Source organism: Adiantum capillus-veneris, chromosome 2 (assembly GCF_014529385.1).
Source record: "Adiantum capillus-veneris isolate H3 chromosome 2, ASM1452938v2, whole genome shotgun sequence".
Taxonomy (NCBI): domain Eukaryota; kingdom Viridiplantae; phylum Streptophyta; class Polypodiopsida; order Polypodiales; family Pteridaceae; genus Adiantum; species Adiantum capillus-veneris.
This window is the reverse complement of record NC_140932.1, coordinates 20,279,875-20,300,493: the sequence shown is the minus strand read 5'-3', so window position 1 is coordinate 20,300,493 and position 20,619 is coordinate 20,279,875. Positions and strand designations below refer to the sequence as shown.

General features: G+C 45.3%; 1 protein-coding gene across 4 annotated transcripts in view; it reads right to left on the bottom strand.

Annotated features, from left to right (window-relative positions):
- LOC147462471 (shaggy-related protein kinase epsilon-like) overlaps positions 1-19,626 on the bottom strand; it is a 43,462-nt gene extending 23,836 nt beyond the window's left edge. The window contains exons 1-8 of one of the 4 annotated variants that reach the window (XM_086484079.1): positions 19,064-19,339; positions 18,795-18,901; positions 18,219-18,488; positions 18,025-18,117; positions 17,351-17,410; positions 16,965-17,237; positions 16,521-16,595; positions 16,373-16,429 (exon numbers count right to left, since the gene is read on the bottom strand). In XM_086484079.1, coding sequence (XP_086340205.1) covers positions 16,373-16,429; positions 16,521-16,595; positions 16,965-17,237; positions 17,351-17,410; positions 18,025-18,117; positions 18,219-18,371 — 711 coding nt within the window. In that variant the 5' untranslated portion in view covers positions 18,372-18,488; positions 18,795-18,901; positions 19,064-19,339. Of the gene's footprint in view, positions 1-16,372; positions 16,430-16,520; positions 16,596-16,964; positions 17,238-17,350; positions 17,411-18,024; positions 18,118-18,218; positions 18,489-18,794; positions 18,902-19,063; positions 19,340-19,364 lie in introns of those variants that run through there. The other 3 variants (XM_086484072.1, XM_086484077.1, XM_086484084.1) reach the window with 3 other exon arrangements.
- Between the last annotated feature and the right edge of the window lie 993 nt (positions 19,627-20,619).

The window sequence follows — 20,619 nt, the reverse complement described above, 5'->3', positions numbered from 1 at the left end:
TCCGTGTCGTATGTGACACGCCTCCAAGGACTGTGAGCCGTCCTTCGATGTATGGACAGCCACAAATCAGCACTCTAGGAGTGCCGATATCCTCAGCACCTGCAGTCGTAGGCCGAAACTCCAAATTTGCAGAGTCTGATCCGCACCCGCCTAGACCACGTAGTTGAAAATGGCATGCGCAGAACTTTGTCTTCGCCTGTCGAATCTCACTCCAATCTGGGCAGGTGACTCTAGCTTCCTACAATGCTGCCCCGAGCCTCGATCTGAGCTCTGATACCAGTTGAAGGAGTACGAGCGGAAGTGTGACGCGAGAGAGAGTGCGAGAAGAAGAGCACGACGATATGGTGAACTCGCTCTCTTGTAATGTGTAGAGCATAGTGAGTTCTTATTAGGTTTTTACAAAAGAATATGTGTACATACCTGGCGGCCCGCCCACTTACCTGGGCGACCACATTGGGCTTTATACCCCAACACTCCGAAGGCCCCACTCTCGTCGGCGAGAGTGGTCTACTTATGATTGCACAATCTGGTACAAATGAATGCAAGTGACTGATGCAAGTCTAGGCTATGTCGATGACGACGACGGGGATGGCGACGACGACCTAAGGGCTGAAATCTGCAACTTTCTAACTGCTGTCCACAAACGCTATTGCTGAAAATCTCGGGCTGATTTGGGGCTGCTGAAAACGCTGATCTTGCTGTGCTGAAAAAGGCTGATTTGCTATTGTGCTTAGGTCTGAAAACACGGCCGGATCGGATGCTCTTCAAAGCTGAAAACGCTGCCTGTTTGATGCCAAAAACGCAGCCTGATCTGGTACCAAAAACGCAGCCTGATCTGCTCTCAAAACGCTAGGTAAGAGACTCTGCTGGCGATGCTAAAAACGCTAGGTGCTGAAGTAGTGGCGATGAGGCTAGGATCAAAAACGCCAATGCAATGAGAGAGAAATCGCCAGGGCTAGGGTGTTCTTGATGGTTCTTGCTGATAAGGTGCCTGTTGAGCAGTGGAGCTCCTGCTGCCTCTTCTGCCATTGAGTGCTAACTTGGGTTTGCTTTTATACAAACTGAGCAAAATTGCCCTACCTACTTTTGTTGGAAAGTCACTTAAATTAATAAGTGAAAAATGTCAAAAATAGGGAAAATAGGCTAAATGCACTGGAAAATTCCCTTGATGGAATCTGATGGATTCTGATGGGAATACTGATGATCATGCTGTGTGCAACCAGAGGATATGCATCTACACTAAGTGATTGGGCATGCACGGTCTACGAATAGACTCACAAAAAGTGCCAGATCACTTTTAAATCTAGACTGACTGGACTGAACTGAACCCTGGTCATGCTGTAGCTTGTCCACGGACACATAGAGTTGGATATGTCACGTGACAATATCACTCAAGGAAAGAACCACAAGAATTTTTTTGCTTGTTGCGGTCGCACGTAACCCGGGCATGTCGATTCCTAATCGTGTTTTTGAAGAGTGACGGGTAACCCAAGAAAGAAGGGCTTGTCCGGCCTCCCATTGTTCCTCTTTTCACTCATTGAGAGCGGACCGTGCACTTAGCAGCCGGCCAATCGACGTGAGGTGGGAAAAAGCAAGCGTAAGGCCGCCAAGGGGTGCGCTTGCAGGGAAGAGTAGAGCTCGGTAAGAGAAAAGCCTTCTCTAACACAGATTGCAAGCTAAAGAAAGACCTCAAGTGTGAGGATTCTAGGTACTAGGGTGATCAAATTTGGATCAGCAAGGGGTGTTGAATTTTCCTTACGCTGCCTTCTTTTTATGCAAGCGCTGGCTCGATTCATGGGTTTGTACGCTGGCCGAATTTGTGAGCTTTTTTAAAATGTTCAAGTGGGTGCCCAAAGTGGCCCTTTAAAAAAATTTGGTCTTCAGTTTTTAAAAGTGGCCATCCCTTGTGTGAAATGTGTAAAAGACACCATCGAGCAAACTCAAGAGGCACCAGCGTGAAAAAGAACAACTCTAGCGTGCTGTTTGGCTGATTGCAGCAGCGTAGAAGAGGGGATGCGATCACCTGAGAGTAGGGAGTTGCACCAAGGGTCACACACCCTTTCAGCAAGAAGTACGTTGGCACTTAAAGAGGGGCGCGGGGGCAACCGGCGAGGGCGCACGACCAACAACTATGCACGAGGGATTCTATAAGGTGCAGCGGAAGTGAATGTTGAATTTTGCTCAAGATGAGTGCTCCGAACTGTGCTCAAGGTTCCTTTTACTTATGGAAGGGAGAGCTTTCCGTTCTTTAATGAGAGAGGCAATGGACACAAGCAAAGTGAATGGACACTGTGAGTGAAGGTGCTGAGACTGAGAGATAGAGAGAGAAGAGAATACGACACCAGGGATGTTGTAAAACCCTCCTCCAAGTGCCCCACTCTCGATGGCGAGAGTTGTCTACTATTGATTGCACAATCTGGTACAAGATGCTGATGCAAATCTAAGTGGTGCTATGTCGAGGCCGACGGTGGTGCCGACGAGGACGAGACTATGGCTGAAACTGAACGCTTCGAAGTCGAGGGTGATGACGACAACGAACTTCTATCTATTGTTGTGGTTTTGAATGCTGAAAACGCTGCTTCTTATTGCTGTCAAAAACGTTGGCTTGCTGATGGAAAACGCTGGTTTTATATGGCTGAAAAACGCAGGTCTGCTGATCTTGAAAACGCTTGCTTGTGGTCCTAAAATGCTGGCTTGCTGGTCCTGAAAACGCTGGCTTGCTGGCCCTGAAATTTTGAAAAACGCCAGGTTTATGGGGCTGAAAACGCTGGCTTTGCTGAGCTTCAACGCTGAAGTGATGGCCTTCAAAACGCTAGGGTGTTGGGGGTTCTAATGCTGAAAACGCTGAGTCTTCAAGGCTGGAAAACGCTGTGGTTCTACGGGGGAATCTTGCTTGAGAAGGTGCTCCAAAGGGCCTGCTGCTGCACTGGGTGCCTGTTGCTCTCCGTCGTCGTCCTCCTAGAGTTGTCGTGGGGGTTGGTCTTCCTGAGAAGTTGCATGTTGAGCAAGGTGCTCCTGCTGCCTCTTCTGCTTATATATTATCTTAGCAAAATTGCCCTACCTAGTTCCCAACAAAAGTCACTTAATAAATAAGTGAAAAATGTCAAAAATAGGGAAAATAGGTTTAATGCACTAGAAAATTTCCCTAATGGATTCTGATGGATTTTGATGGGAATGATGATGATCATGCTGTGTACAACCCGAGGATATGCATCTACTCTACGTGTCTGGGCATGCACGGTCTGCGAACAGACTCACAAAAGTGCCATATCACTTCCTATTCTAGACTGACTTGACGGAACTGAACCTTGGTAATGTTGTAGCTTGTCCACGGACAAATAGGGTTGGATGTGTCACGTGACAGATTCCATCATTTTCCACCTCATATCAGCCCGGGTAAGCAAGAGCTCTCCTATATGCCGAGGATGTGTGATTCGTCCGGTGAGGGTGAGGGTGCGGGTAGGGATTACATGTGTCAATTACACATCGCCTATAAGATTCGCCTTTCTGCTTCCTCCATGAAACTCCGGGAAGGGGGGGAGAGGGTAGCGGCGAGGGTGAGAGGCTCACCACCTTTGGGTCCCAGGAAAAATTTTGCTCTAATACCACTGTAAGGATTCTAGGTACTAATCCTTAATTAATTAAGTACTTAAACTCATGATTAAGACTCTCATGATTAAAACTTAAGAAACTTGAATTGAACTCAAAAACAAGACTCGGAAGACTTTGTGTTTGATTGATTGAATGACTGCTTGAAACTGAGTACAATAGGCTACTTGTATAGAAGACGAAGAGACACAAATGAAAAGACGTGCCTCCTGGTGAAGAGACATGACTTTAGACGTAAAGACACATCCTTTCGGCGAAGAGCTGCAACCATTGGGCGAAGAGTCGCACCCGTAGAGCGAAGGGGTGTGACCAATCGTCGAAGGAGTGTGGCTTTTGGCTAAGAGGCACGTCTCTTGAGCGAAGGGTCGTGACCATCCAAGCGCAGGGGTCCTCCTTGGCATGGCACTTCACGAATCTGCAATTAGGAGTAGATGTAATACTGCAACATAGTCACAATCATGACATCAAGAACCTCAAGAACTCCAGAACCTCAAGAACTCAAGAACCTCAAGAACTCAAGAACCTCGAGGACTCAAGAACCACAAGAACCCCAAGTTCCTCGTGGACTGAAGTACCCAAGATCTCAGCGTATGGTCATCACCCGAAGCGAAATGGATATTTTGCGTAAGGTGATGAGCATGGAGGTCGTGAAGAAAAATTTTCCCCACCAGGTAGTTTTTCCGACCTCCCTCTTCCCCATCTACGCCATGGTTTGCACCAAATCCTATGGAAGCTTTGGTCAAGACGATGATGGACATGATCCTACAGCAAGAGACGCAACGCGCCACCTTGGATCGCGAGCGTGATCAAGCGCGCTTGGCGGCCGAGGAAAGAAAGGCAACCTTGGATTGTGAGCGTGATCAAGCGCGCTTGGCGGTCGAGGAAAAAAAGGCAGAATTGGATCGCGAGCGCGAAGAAAAACGGTTAGCCTTGGAGCGTGAGCACGAGCAAGCGCGCTTGGCGGCCGAAGAAAGACGAGCGGCCTTGGAGCGTGAGCATGAGGCGCAGAGAGACCAACGCATGCAAGAGTTGGTCCTATAGGTACTCACCTCGAAACCAGAGCCGGTCAAAGATGTTGGTAATTCATCAAGTAGCACAAGCAGAGATTCGGACTCCAATAACCCCGTCACTAGGAAGTTGACGTTCAGTAAGTATGACGGTAAGTCAGTCACGCGGAACCGATCTTGCCTCTCGAGTTGAGGTCCAAAGAACCCACTCAGGAAGTATTGTGTGTTCGCATGATTAGTCAGCACGCATTGTTCTAGTATTTCGTTTGTGACGGTTTCTTGTATTTCGTCACCGTCTTTATGTGTTCCCTTTCCACAGGCATGCCGTATTGTACGATGCACATGATTCACTCATGAATGAGCACAGATGTATGCGGATCACTCTCGAAAAGAAACACGATTTGCACTCGAGGAATTCACGTTGTTTTCCGATTGTCCGTTTTGTCAATCGCTTTTACATGTCTCTTCCTTGGCATGACACGGTCTCAGAAAAAGCACAAGAAAGATTGTCCATCAAACATCAGCATTTCCATTGTGATTTGTCACAGTTGATAGGTTTAGGTTGAAAAGTCAAGATTCGATCTCACTTCTTTCTGTGTGTTTGGTGAATTGTTTGGCACTTCGTCACTTGGTTCCTCTCAATTGCATGCACGGTCATTTAGGAAGCATAGTACTTTTCCAGTCACTCTACATGGAATGGGTATGTTCATGATTTTGTGTTGGAAGTGCTTAGTGGTTTCAAGAATTTTCCTCCTCGGAGATTCTTGAAGAAAGTGGACCTACATCCATAGCCGAAGTTGGAGCATTGAAGCAGCCACATATCACTTTGTGTCGCTTTCGGCACGGCCCAAGGAAGCAAGCGTTGCAGACCTTCATGAAGTTCAAGTATCGCACGACCCACGCAACAGAGTGGGCCGGCGAAGAGTTCTTCGCAGGGTTCCAAGAGTTGTTGGCGCACTTCCTCGACGCCATACAAATCGGTACCAGTACCTCACTTTGAAATGGAGGGGATGTCACGTGCACATCTAACCCTATGTGCATGTCAACAAGCTACTTCAGGTTCAAGGTTCAAGTCAGCTTAGGAAGTGTTCTGACACCTTTGTGAGCCTGTGCGCAGGCCGTGCATGTCCAGGCACTTAGAGTAGTTGCATAACCTCTCTCTGGTTGCACACAGCATGATCATCAGCATGACAGTCAGTACCCATCATGAGCATTTTACAGTGCACAAAACCCATTTTCCTATTTTATTCATTTTTCACTTATTATTAATAAGTGACTTTGTTGGGAAACTGAGAAACCTAGCGCTAGCACTATCTGGCAAAAGAGGCAACAAAAGTTCCCACAACTTGCAGTGCACCTTCCAGCAAGACTGGCAAGAGACCCTAGCGTTTTCAGCCAACAAGACCCTCTGGCGTTTTTCATCAGCAAATCAGGCCTAGCGTTTTCAGCAGCACCAGGTTCAGCCTGGTGTTTTTTGCAGATTGCAGATTGCTCTAGCGTTTTGTAGATTCCGGCGTCAAATCAGCCCTAGCATCAGCGATTTCAGTTTTCAGCACTTAGACACCGCAGAACCAGCCCCTAACCTCGCAGACCTCACCTACCCGCAGCAGATCCTCGCCACACCATCAGATCAACCAGCGTTTTCAGATTCAGCCCGCTGTCCGCAGATTTCAGCATCTGCGTCACATTGTCACCATCGCCGACACAGTGTCAAAATTCAGCAGTTAGCAGATATCAACCCCTAGCGTTTTCAGATTTCACCCCGTCTCGTCGTCATCATCATTGTCGTCGACATCGTCAACAAGTCCATTGCATCTAGACCATTGTACCAGATTTGTGCAATCAATAGCATAGACCTCTCGCGATAGAGAGGGGGGCCCTTGGAGGAGGATTTGAGAACTGTCCGATGTCGTATTCTTCTCTCTCTCTCTCTCTCTCTCTCTCTCTCTCTCTCTCAACACCTTCATTCACAATGTCGTTCACTTTGTTTGTGATCATTTGCACTCTCTCACTAAAGGAACGGAAGGCTCTCCCTTCCATAAGTAAAAGGATCCCTTGAGCACAATTTGGAGCACTCATCTTGAGCAAAGTTCGGCATTCACTTCCGCTGCACCTTACATCCGTACAGTCAACAACGTGAATCGCGAAGATTCCTGCAACGCCTTTGCTTTTTATATTTCCTTCTTCTAGGTGTCCCTTGGGGCCCCGTCGACGGGGTGCCCATAAAGTTGGAACAGTAGTTGGCCATGCCACGTCATCAATTTGTGATACACTAACTCTAAGTACCGACACACTAGACAACACAAACCTAGCACTTGCAGAAAGACGACTCAATCAATGCACATTCAAATCATATCAATCACATAAAAATTGATTCCAAATCTGAGACCATCATTCTTGGCAACGTATTTAGCAATCGCATCTAGATCCACATCGGACCTCTCAGATGTCAGATTAGCTAATTCTTATTGCGATCATATCTATAGATTCTCAAGACCGAAATGTTGCAATCACTTCGTATTTCAATCCTACACTCAAACAAAATCACATGAGAGAGTACACATCAATCAGATTCCAGTTTGGAAATTCCCATTTTCGATTTCCTTATTCATAAAGTCATACACAAAATACTGTCAGCACAACAATATCCCTGAAATCCAAAGGGAAATCAGTGACTTTATTCCTTCCAGGTAATCTATGACAAAGGAGCGGAGTGACTCCCCTCTCGTGTAGTCCTGTCTGCACCATATTCAACCCTGTTGATCCACGGGATCTTTCGGAATAGACGCAGCTAAGCCGAAAGCCTCAACGTAAAGTTCCAAAATATGAAGAGTATCTGCTAGGTCCTCCTCCTCCATCTACTTCACATCCAATGCCGAATAGTTCTTGAATTTCACTAAGAACCACCGAATCACTTTACCTTTTACTTTCCTTTCTTTATAGGCTAAAATCTGTTCCGGAACGAGTATCTTCTCTTCTTCCACTTTAGGTTGCTCATTAGGCTCCCTGTCAATTGGCGCCTCATCCTTAAAAGATTTCAAGAGACTCGCATGAAAAGCATTGTGAATCTTCCCAGTGTCTGGTAACTTGAGTCTAAAGCATACATCATTTATCTTTTCTTGAATCTGGAAAGGGCCATAATACCTCATGCTAAGCTTTGCAAAAAGACCCTCCTTTCCCTTCCGTTTCCTTAGGCGTGCCTTCTCAAAACGTAAGAGCGCCCAATCATCTTCCTTCAGCTTCAAGTCGCATCTATGTCTATCTCCTGACTTCTTGGGCCGTGCTTGAGACTTCTTTAGAGCCTCGTGAACCTTGGCAAAAGCAGTGTCCAAAACCCTCATGTACTGATCCGCTTCAAAAATCTTGTCCTTGGTGCTTAGAAATGGAGGGACCTTGTTAGCACCTTCGATTACTTCAAATGGCGTCTTTCCCGTCGAAGAGTGAACCGTGTTACTGTCAACACATGTGAGCCAAGAGAGGCCTTGGGGTCTTATTTAAAGGCCCTTGGCCATGGAAAAGTAGTACATGAAAAGCTTCCAAACTCAAAAGCACTTGGCTCCTGTAACAAACTTGGACACCACAAGTCTAGATTCTACCACGACACAGTAGAGATTCACTTTAAAACAGTTCACAAAAGACGACACGCCCTGGCGTAGTTCCATGCCCAAAGGTATTGGCCCCAAAGATTGGTACCCCTTTTGGTATGTCTTTTTATATTAATCTGTGTGCAAAATACAAAGGAGTCTGTGCACACTCACACTCAGACTCTGCGTCCAAATGCTCCGAGTAATGAGGGCCCAACAAACTTATTTATTCTTACAAGGGATGCCCAAAAGCAGAGCCCCAAAATCTCAAACTAAAAAGAAACTGTAATCCAAAAGCTGCCAAAATCAGCCAGCGTAATTTCCGGAAAGCCGTACGCTGCCACACTAGCATGTCAACGGAAATTGCGGTGATCCGTACGGCCTGCCACGTCAACATGTCAACACGTTTAACAACGCTTTTTTCGCTGGCTTGCTCCCGCGTCAACCTGTCTGCGTTTCAGGGGTTGTGTGTGTGCGGAGGCAAACCACCTCACCAGTTTGTGACATACCTACCCCCCTCTTTAAAGAATTGTAATCTCCCTCCATTACGCCTGCAAAACAGACGAAGGCCATAACATGTCTTAGTAGACACTGACTCTTAGTACCGACGCACTAGACACAACACATCTAGCACTTGTACAAATCGACAGTTACATCACAGGACATCACATGACAAATCACATACAAATTCATTCTAAATCTCAAACCTTGATTAATTGGCAACGTATTTAGTAATCGCATCTAGATCCAGTGGGACCTCACGAATGCCCCATTAACTAACCCTTAATGCAATCATGTCTATAGAGATTTATGAGACCAAAATGTTGCACTCATTTCGTCTTTCAGTTCCAGCACTCAAACAAGTCAAGTACAATTAATCATATTCATTTTCAGGAATTCCGGTTCATAAAGTCATACAGCAGAATACTGTCAACCCATCACTATCCCTGAAACCCAAAGGGGGACATCAGTGACTCTATTCAAAATCGGGGTAATCCGTTGACAAAAGAGCGGAGTGACTCCCCTCTTGTGCAAACCCGCTGCACTAGATTCACCCATGCTGAAATCGGGGTTCTATCAAAGTTCCAACATCTGAGGAGTAACTGCTAGGTCCTCCTCCTCCATCCACTTCGCATCCAATGCAAGATAGTTCTTGAGACAAACCAAGAACCGCCTAATGACTTTACCTTTTATCTTTTTGTCTTGGTATGCCAATATCTGTTTTGGAATGAGTATCTCCTCACTTTCCTCCACTTCGGGTTGCTCATCTGTCTCCCCATCATCGGGCACATCACCTTTAAAAGGCTTCAATAGACTCACATGAAATGCATTGTGAATCTTCCAAGTATCAGACAACTTCAGTCTAATGGAGACATCATTTATCTTTTCTTTTATATAGAAAGGAAAAAGCCGCTCTTTTCCTTTTTTTCTTTCGTAGGCGTGCCTTCTCAAAACGTAAGAGCACCCAATCGTCTTCCTTTAATTTCCAAATCGCGACGGTGTCAATATGCTGTTTTCTTGTGTCTTTCCTAAGATTTCGCTAAAGCCTCTCGGACCTTGGCAAAAGCAGTGTCGAAGTCCCTCATGTATTGGTCGGCTTCAAAAATCTTATCTTTCGTGCTAAGGAAGGGTGGAACCTTCGGAGCACCTTCAATGATCTAAAATGGCGCCTTCCCCATCGAAGAGTGGATCGTGTTATTGTAGGCAAATTCCACCAAGGGCAAAAAAATTTCCCATTGAGTCTTTTGATCAGAAATGTAAGACTTCAATAAATCCAGTACGACTGTCTTACTTACTAAACGTAATCTTCTCCGGAATTGGTTCATGGGCCGTACGTGTAGCATTGGTCGCCTCCGCAATGGTCTTGGCAAGCTTCTCATAGTCCAGCTCCAAAGGTGGGGTATCGGATTGGATAGCCAGAGATGTGAAAAGATCACGCATAGCTACCCTTTCCAACCTACAAGCCTCGGCTTGAGCCGCCAATCGGCATTCCTCTCAATCGGCTGCTTTCGCATGCTCTAGTCAACATGCCTCCACACACTCTAGGCCACGTGCCTCCTCTGTGTCTGCAAGCTCCTGACAACGTGCTTCGTCTTGCCACATCATCATCATCCGCATCACAAAATCCATGGAATTTGCTAGCAAAGAGGGAGGGGTAGGAAAGAGGCTCATGGGAGGATCCGTAGGTGGAACTTGCTCTCCATAGCGCTACGAGTCTTGACAATGCAAGAATTTTTGCTCTTGGTTCAAGGAAGGTCGCACACTAATCTTCGGGAGACTATCTACCCCCTCGTTGGCACACCCCACATGCAACACCCGATAAACAATTGGTTGCTATTTTCCGACGCTCAAGGTACACAATCCTACACGCAATGGTAGGCCTGCCGTTCCAAGAGTGGGAGGAGTATACACCAAACGGACTCCCAACACAACCAAAAACACGAGAGAAAACAACTTTTGAGAATTAGCAGATTAGTGCAAATCTTCAAAGCTCTGATGCCAAAGTCAAGTGCAGCGGAATTGAAATGGTGAAGATCTAGGTTTTACACTTCCAAAAATCCTTTGCTTTCTTTCCTTGCGTGAGTGATTCCTTTTAGCTTGAACAATTGTTCCTTTTACCTTTCCCTGAAGATTGAGTGTGTGTGCAGAGAGAGAGAGAGAGAGAGAGAGACCCGATGGGGTCCCAACCAACCCTCTGAAGGGCCTCCCACACTGTTGTCAATGTGGTATTTGCTTTAGATTGCATAAATGGAATGTACACACATGCAATACCTCAAGTGCAAACTCTACTAACTCGAACAATGACTGTCGCCGAGGTAACTCCTCAAGACGAGGCACCTTGAGGGTTGAAGTGATGCAACTTTGGATCCTTCTCGATGTGGGATTGCGGATGGCCACAAAGGGGAAGATCTGGGGCTGAATTGCACTCCTGATGTAAGAGGAATGAAGGGCTGAAAGCTGGCTGAAAAAACGCCGATCTACGACGTAAAACGTAGCAGATCTCTAACGTAGGGGAGGGCTGAAAATACGGATCTCGATGACGGCGATGATAGGCATCAATGGGGAACTCGATGCCGGCGAAGGAATGGCCGAGGGGAGGCTTGATGGGCTGCCGAAGTACCGGACCGCAACCGAAAAAAACGCGAAGCCGGATCCGAGCCGCTTTCCGGCAAGAGAGATGGGCTGAAATCTGAAAACACTGGCTGATCTGCTGGGAAACTGCAGCGCTGATCTGGCGAGGAAATACCAAAACGCTGCTGCTGGCTGAAAATGCTAGGGCTGAATCTTGCAAAACACCATGCTCTGCTCTGCACTCCACTATAGCGCTAGATTGAACTGATGAAAACTTTTGCCTTCATGTTCCCTTTATAGGTGAGGACTTGGGCTTATGAGTTTATTTAGGCTTAGGTAGGGCAATCCGTCCACCACACCCAACAAATAAATCATTGAAATGATTTATTAAAAAGTTACGTCAGGGGGAGTAGTTTATAGGTGAATTGTCGCCACCCCGAAATCTGATCAATGCGGGAAATGGCTTGTTCGATTCCTCTAACCTAGAACTACATGCTTGTCATGCCAAATGCCCATCATAGTGTAATAACATCTGTCAAAACGCGTGTACAAACCATTTATGCAAGAGGCTTCCAAAATTGGAAACCTATCTAATGCAAGTCATGCGAACAGGCTCACAAAAATGCCAGTACTAATCCTCCTAGGATTCTAGACGTGTGCACGTGACAACAAAAGAAGTCGATGAAGCATGTCCACATGGCACACAGAGCCATGTGCACGTGACAACAAAAGAAGTCTTACCAACTTAAAGATCCTCGCCGAGTGGGTCAACTGATAAAAGAGTTACTACCAATGTAAGGTGCAGCGGAATGAATGTTGTATTTTCTCAAGATTAGTGATCTAAATTTGCTCAAGGTTCCTTTTAGTTCTTAGGGAAGGAGAGAGCCTTCCATCTTTATGGAGAGTGCTATGATCAGGAACAAAGTGAGTGGATATTGTGCGTGCAAGTGTATGAGACTCAGAGAAGGAGAGAGAAGATACGACACCCGAGAGGTTGTAAAACCCTCCTCCGAAGGCCCCACTCTCGTCGGCGAGAGTGGTCTACTTTTGATTGCACAAAGGTGTACAATGATGATTCATGGACTGATGCAAACGGGGACTATATCGATGACGACGATGATGACTTTAGGGCTGAATTTGTTTCTCTTCTATCTGCTGTCCACAAAGGGTTAATGGCTGAGAATCTGTACCACTTTGGGGGGCTGAAAATGACTGGTTTGTCGAGGCTCATGCTGATGATGAAAACGCTTAACTTGTAACATGTTCAGGCTGCGTTTTTGCTGCTGCAAATCAGTGGCTGAAAACGCTAAGGGAATGCTGCGACATAGGCTGAGAAACACTACCAAAACGCTGGCTTAAGGCTGTGTTGAGGCTGCGTTTTCAATGCTGGCTTCAATGATGAAATCGCTGAAGTTCTTGATGCATGTGAGGTTGATCTGCTAACGCTAGATGCAAGGGTTGGTTGCGATCAAGCAAGGCTGGGGAAAAACGCCAATGGTGCAGACTTGGCGATGGCTACAGGTGGGGAAAACGCCAAGGGGGGAAGAGGTATGGCGCTATGCTTGGATGGGGATGGCTCACCAAGGGATGGCTTGGGGAGGTCTTGTTGAGAGAGGGAGGGAGTACCTGTTGCTTGGAAAAGCCTGCTGTGCTCCTTGCTCATCTGCCCTATTGTGCTAACTTGGGTTTGCTTTTATATTAACTTACCCAATTTGCCCTACTGAGTTCCCAACAAAAGTCACTTAATAAATAAGTGAAAAATGTTAAAAATAGGGAAAAATAGGATAAAGTCACTTGAAAAATCCCCAAACTGACTCTGATGGAATCTGATGGAAATGCTTATGCTTATGCTGTGTGCAACCAGAGGATACGCATCTACACTAAGTGACTGGGCATGCACGGTCTACGAATAGATTCACAAAAGTGCCAGATCACTTCTAATCTAAACCGACTGGACTTGACAGAAACCCTGTTATGGTGTAGCTTGTCCACAGACACATAGGGTTGGCTGTGTCACGTGACAACCAACTTATGGGACCCTGTCCGATGGGGCCCAAGTACCCAAAGACACTAAAATAAAGTAGCAGTCCACGCGAAAGTAGGAGGACGAGGCACCCTATACGGATTCTCCGCGTTTTGCCCTGACTGTTGGTGACATGGCAGCAACTGTACGAACTCTCCACATCTTGCACTGGAAGCTGCCTCATGGTAGCATGCTGTACGGACAGCCTTCTAGCGCTAGCTTTTGAGAGTCCACGTGCTTTTAGACCAAATGCTTTTCATATACTACTTTCTAAGGCCAAGGGCCTTTAGATATGTCCCATGGGCAGTTTCTATCCTTTGGCTGTTTTTTCAGGTGTAACCGAGGGCGATTACAATTCTTTCAAGAGGGGGGAATGTCACAAAGTGATGATGTGGCATGCCCAACTGGAAGAGACACTGAGCCAACCAACTAAAAGAACTTATGGAGCACCGACCGAGATCCTAAAAACCAAAAGCTTGAAGTTGAGACTGATTTTCGTAAAACGTGCTGACATGCTAACATGGCAAGCAATATGGACGATGAGTGGCAGTACTATACCCACGTGGCAGGCTGTACGGAGTTTTGCAAAAAACGCTTGTTGTTTTGGGCAGATTTTAGCGCTAGCTTTTGGGAGAAAGTGCTTTTGGGGTTTCATGCTTTTGGGCATCCCTTGTACTATTTATAAGGACCCTTGGGACCTCACTATGCACAACATCTCGACACAAAGTCTGAGACCAGAGGACCCTCGAGAGTTATACCATTGCGACATAATAATAAAGAAATACCAAAAGGGGCTCAAGTCTTTGGGGCCAGTGCATCTGGGCGCGGAACTCCGTCGTGCCGTTCTCTCTCAGTAATTTAGCAATTTCTGTTCGTGTGTTACTATTGATTTCTCACTTGGAGTGTCCAAGCCTGTAACATTTTTACCGACCTGGCCAAAAGTCCTATAAAGAAAACCCATTAGCCAGCGTTTTTCATCAGTTGAGCTAGCGCTAGCAATTGCCCAATGTTTTTGCTCAAAATCTTGCAGATCACCCTGCGTTTTCAGATTTCAGCCATGTCCCTCGCCCGAACGGACCCGAATTTGTCACCGCCAGCCTTCCTTGTTGCAACCCGGTACTTCGGCAACCCATTGAGCCTCTCCTCGGCCATTCTCTCGGCGCATCGAGTGCTCCCATTGATGTTCATCGTCGGCTTCATCATCATTTGCATTTTCCCTGCTTCACATGATAGATCGGTTGCTTTTTTGCAGCTAGCTTTCAGCCCTTGTTTCCCCTCACATCGAGGGTGCAAATCAGCCCCAGATCTACCCCTTGGTGGTCATCAGCAACCCCTCATCGAGACGGATCCAAAGGTGCATCAAATCAGCCCGAAGGTGCTTCATCTTGAAGAGTTACCACGGCGACACTCCCCATTTGAGTCAATAGAGTCTGCATTTGAAGTAATGCACGTGTGCATATTCCATTTGCGCAATCAAAAACAAATACCACATCGGCAACGGTGTGGGGAGCCGTTGAGAGGGTTGGTTGAGACCCCATCGGGTGGCATTCTCCTCCTCTCCCTCTCTCTCCATCCACATCTCCACCTCTCTCATTCTCTCTCTACAAGGAGATAAAAGGAACCATTATTCGTGCTAGGTAACACACAATAAGCAAGAAAAGAAGTAAAGATTTGTGGAAGTGTGAAGTCTAGATCTTGTCACCATTGCATCTGTTGCATGTGACACTCTCCCCAATCTCCTTGGAGAATTCCATCTACTACGAAGAGGCATTGGATCATCACTACTTGATTTCTAATCAAAGCTCTCGCAGCCAAAGCTCAATTGCATGAAGGATCAATGGCAAAAGCTTCTCCTAATAGATTACAAGACCGGCTCCAACTGCTCCTCGAGAAAACATAAATGCAAACATGAAAACCCAAATATCTACATGTCTGCCCTCGCCCCGACAGAGTGAAATGTTCCTGCACTCAACGGACACTCTTCCTCTACTCCAACCAGAAAATTGAATGACTTGTGCCAATTAATAAGAATACAACCGGCCAACCAAAGGCCAAGGGGCATCCTTGACGCACAGCCCGCTGTCATGCAACCAAACCACCCATCAAATAGGAGTACGCAGGAAAGAAACAAAACCTCAGTCACTTGATGCAACTTGAGTCTTTAGGTACATTAGCTTTCTTTATAAGATGATCCAAAGCTCATGATAGAAGGGAAAAACAAGCCCAAGTCTTACAAAGTCCAATGATAGAATGAACAAAGGGATGTAAATTTTATGACCAAAATGTATTATAATTGTGCCACAATCTCTTGAAAAGAACTACAAAAAACAATGCTCCGGCAATGCTACCATTTTTTGCTATAACACCCTCACTAGTCGAAGTGCGAGGTTCTTGACCAATCAAAAAAATGCATCCTTTTGCCTTTAAATTCTTTTGCCACTATTTGGACTGAATAATAATTATAGTTGCCTGCTAACTGGAGACACCAGCTGAAGGATGCGCCTTTTTTATGGGACTTGTCTCTTTGCTCAAAGTATGCAGCTCCCTAGAAAATGGTTGCAACTTAATACAAAACGGATGCAGCAATTAGCCAATAAACATGTCTATTCACTAAAAAGACCCATCTCTCCACGATGGAACTTGTCCATCCATTTGTATTTTCATCTTTCACACGACACAGGCATGGTGTAACACATCTTTCAATAAAAATAGTCTCCAGTTTCTTAAGTCTTAATTCTGCATAATCCAAAGACTTAATCATAAGATTAAGTACGAAAATTAGGAATCTTACTAAGATTCCTCACATATTTGGCCAAGAAAGCACCATGTAACCAGGTCACCCCTTAGCTCAAAGGAATACAACTAGGGGAAGAGAGTCCTTGTAAATAGATATCTAAATTGGTATTTCCCTGAATGAACCATCAAAAAGCAGATAATAAATTGTTGCATGATCCATTCTGTTGAGCAGACTCAAGCAAAGGATTTTGAACGTGATTATAACATGTCTCTCAAAAAAGGCGCAGCATGAATCAATTAAAATACTGAAGTTCCCTTGTTCGAAGGCAATACAAGCTTACCAGCTTCTTGGCACTTCCAAAGTCGCACAATTTTAGCTGATGAGTATGTGGATTGACCTATGTGTAAAGAATGCTCCGAATTAGCCAAAAAAAATAGAATTTCGAGATGCATCTATTGCCGGCTCAAGTCATTGAACCATAAGCTCACCAAAAGATTCTGGGGTTTTATGTCCCGGTGGCAAATGCCATGACCACCATGAATGTAAGCTAAAGCTCGACATATCTGCATACAAACAAGCAGAATCTGAAACAGCAGTTGAACTGCCCTCAACCAGAAACCTTCGCTACAACATGGCCAATGAAGGTCCATATTAGAGGATTGGATAACCTGAATACCTCTGACCCATAGGAATTTAAAAGAAACAAAACTTACAAGAGTATCTGTTAGGCAAGAATTAACAAATGTAGTTTTCTAACTTCATCTGACTTAGAATTAAAGAATTTCCAACACGCCATTGAACAGCTAAGTCTAAGAACAATAGAAGTAAAACTGTGGGTCTAACTTAAGTTACATTAGTCGACAGTAAGAGAAATGACTTAAGGCGACAAAAAAAGGGATGCAAAGTCTGTCTTTGTCTAAGTGTTTGAATACCTGATAAGTGTATAGCTTGACATATATCAGGGGCATGCGTTGATTAGCCCGACTGTAATGCTTTGCAACCCGATACACAGTCTCAGGTACATATTCTAAGACTAAGTTGAGATAGAGCTCATCCTTATCGGTATTTGAATAAAAGCAATGCCTGAGATTCACAATATTCGGATGGTCAAGCATCTGCATTATTTGCAGTTCACGGTTTTTGTAACGTTTGTCTTGTAGGACTTTCTTGATGGCGACAATTTCACCCGTCTCTACACATTTTGCCTGCAAAAGGGTCACATATGTCAATAAGACCATCATTTAATACAGAAATTTTGCTGGCACTATTTCAAAAGCTGTGACACAAGAGGAACAAAAAGGACAAAGGACATACTTACTTGGAACACAACGCCAAAAGACCCTGTTCCAACAACCCTCTCAGCCGTATAGCTAATAGTCTGCAGACAAGACACATTTAGCAAGTACGCACTTTTCATGGAGATAAATACCCATGCCTAGATACATACAGCCTAAATTAACAAAGGGCAATTACAATACTAAAATCCAAGCAAGAGACTGCAAGGAGTTCTTTGGTGGCAGACATAAGTGTCTGAAATGCATATATGCCAACAGCGATATCAAAAGTCCTACCAATTACCAACAAAAGCTAACAACTGTGCAGTCAGCAAAGGTTTAACAGCTATGCACCCTCAATGGTGGCAATGTATTTCACAAATAACTCAATAAACTTTTGCCAATCTGCATTTTTTTGGCAGTTGAGTCATATTTGTCAAACGAATTCTTGCTTGACAAATATCATTCAAACGTCACCAGAAATATCTTGCACATTGGAAAAATTCCATCAAGCAGGACATCAATACCAAATTCCTTCTTGTTTGTGAGAAAAGATTGCCACCTTTTCTATCCAAACAATCCTTACATCAAAAACCTAGAAGTTAGCGCCTATTGTGTTGCTGTCAACAAAGTGAAGGAAACAGGAGAATGCAGCAACCAAGAAAAGGACGAAGACACAACAATGTTGAAAATTTCAAAGATGACCTGCACCAATTACCTGTTTCGATTGCCCATTTGGACCGGTCACAGTTGTAACAATAACATGGCCAGTTTGAGCACCATTCCCATCAACAAGAGTTGGTCTCAAGCTCTGAAAATGTAAAAAATGGCGATGATATTACAAAAAGAAGGTAGCTGTAAACGAAGTTACACACCTTATGAAAATTTAATTCTTAAATGTACAATTCATACCTTCTCATCCTCAGCGTCATCAGCTCTATCATCATGCAACTTCATGTCCAGCATCTCCTTTGGAAGGTGATCTACACCACTACTTCCTGCATGGAACATGCTGCTACTTGCAATCCCACCAGTCATGCAAGGTTCTACCCTGACTGAAGCCATTTGCCTTTTTTCCAAAGCCCTTTCTCTGCCTGAAGGCAATGCCAGTAACTTATGAGTACTTCGACCGTTTCCTTGTTCTTCTTTGGGAAATTAGGGACCAGAATCACCGATGTAAACCTGCACAAAGTTTAATCACAACATTGCAGGTGCTGTATTAAAACAAGAAGACTACATCAAGTACTGCCTAGAAGTATGAAAGAGCTTCCGAACAATAAAACACAGGACAAAATCAACCACATGGCACACAAGCCAAGTTGTGTCTTGTGAAATGATGTTGGCAAGGCGCATGGATTTATTGCTATTTAAAGCGTGTCATGCCCTTCAACACGAATAAGCAGTACACACACATGGTGCAATAACTTAGGACAAGCCCAGAACCCCTTATCATAAGATGAATATTCCAGGCAAGGCTAGGCTCCATACTTTCATAGTCTCTGAGCCCCTTTGGCAAACCCAATTGTACCCATTCAGTTCCTTGCCTGCTTATGATTTAGAGCCTCCATACAATCCTTAGGACAAGGTGATTGGAACTGCACATTTTAATGAAAAGCCAGTTAAGATGCCTGCTTCTGCTTACACTAGCGCATATGTGAAACAACAAGTGACAAAACATGCGGTAAACCTCGTATATGTAAGTAATGCAGCCCATTCCTAGAGCACAGACACCTACGAAAGGGAGTTGTCTAACTTACATCCTCTGAAGCACAATCGAGTAGTAGGGTGGTCAAGAGCACAGAAAAGAAACAATGACGGAAGTCGAAATTTAAAGGCCCTTAAAATGCTTCGACAAACTCCGGACTAATCGCTCAACTCCGATTTTACAGATTTTCGCCGTGTCCAAACTGCAAACTTCGCGGATTCAACCTACCGCAGAAGGAGATCGCCTCTAATACAACTTGCGCTTCGCATTAGCATAAGACTTGCGGGTAGCCATCCCAATTGAAAATTTTATAAGAGAAGCTCAAGCATCGACAAAGGAAAGCTGTTGATTACCTTCTTCAGTAGAGATGGAGATCGCAGGTAACAATAGAAAGCTTTCTTGAATTCTGACGGCAGACAGAGAGAGAGAGAGAGAGAGAGAGAGAGAGAGAGAGAGAGAGAGAGCTTTGAATTTTGAATTAGTGATTGCGAGAGGGTCCTCCACAGAGAGCGGCCCACAGCCTGCTTTACAAGGAAGAAGGAGTCAGGACTTCTTCGCCACCTGCCCAACCAGTCGCCCCCGCGTCACCTCACCGACTATGGCCGGTGTGGCCGGTGACACATTCGCCTGACCTCATGGCATTTTGTCTGTGACACCACCAGTATGTGTGAGCTCTTCTTTCTCCACTTAAGGCTGGTATCACACGCACGAGCGTCATTTCCCACGTGACAACTCTTAAGCGGGTGTCACACTACGGCGGGCAGGGGCTGGCCATGCTGAGGTTCCGGGCAGCAATTCGCTCTACCGAAAGCAAACCAGGACCTCGCACGCATGCCCCCAAGTCAACTTTTCAAGCATGGAGGCCATTTGCAAGATGCCGTGGGATGGGGCTTGAATTTGACTGCCAGCGTAAGAGCTGGAGATCTTACCATGTGGCCAACGTTACTTCGTTGGAAGTTGAAGGATGACTTTTAACTTATGACCCAATGTGGCACCATTTGGGTGGCCACAATCTAAAATCTCATTGGTGTTGGGTTTACAAGCCCAAGCTTACTGGTACCTGTGGGAACTCTCTCCTATAGCACACAGTACACCTCTGCATGGCTAATATGAGCCTAAAAGCTATATATATATATAAGGCTTTGAATCAATACAATAGCGTTGCTTTCTTTGTGTCGACCTCTCTCTCTCTCTCTCTCTCTCTCTCTCTCTCTCTCTCTCTCTCTCTCTCTCTCTCTCTCTCTCTCTCTCTCTCTCTCTCTTTGCTCTACATGTCCCCAAACTGCCATAGATCCTTGTCGCTACAACCCACCATAGCTTCCAAGTCTAACAAGTGGTATCAGAGCGCAATCGGGTCGTGTATTCCTAGGCAAAAACTATAGCATATCAAAAGGTGTTTCCATTGATGCAGGCAAACCCGTGCAGAGTCAGCCTCTCAAAATGCCCTTAGGTGGGTGCATTTCGAAATGCAACAAAGCGTAGCGCTTGTGGGCAGTTGTTGTAGGCAGCAATTACCTGTGCAACAGCATTTTGAAATGTCGCTAGAGGTGGTAAGCTCCTTGCACGGTACGTCCTAAAACCATGCCTATTAAGCAAGGCTTGTCGGTG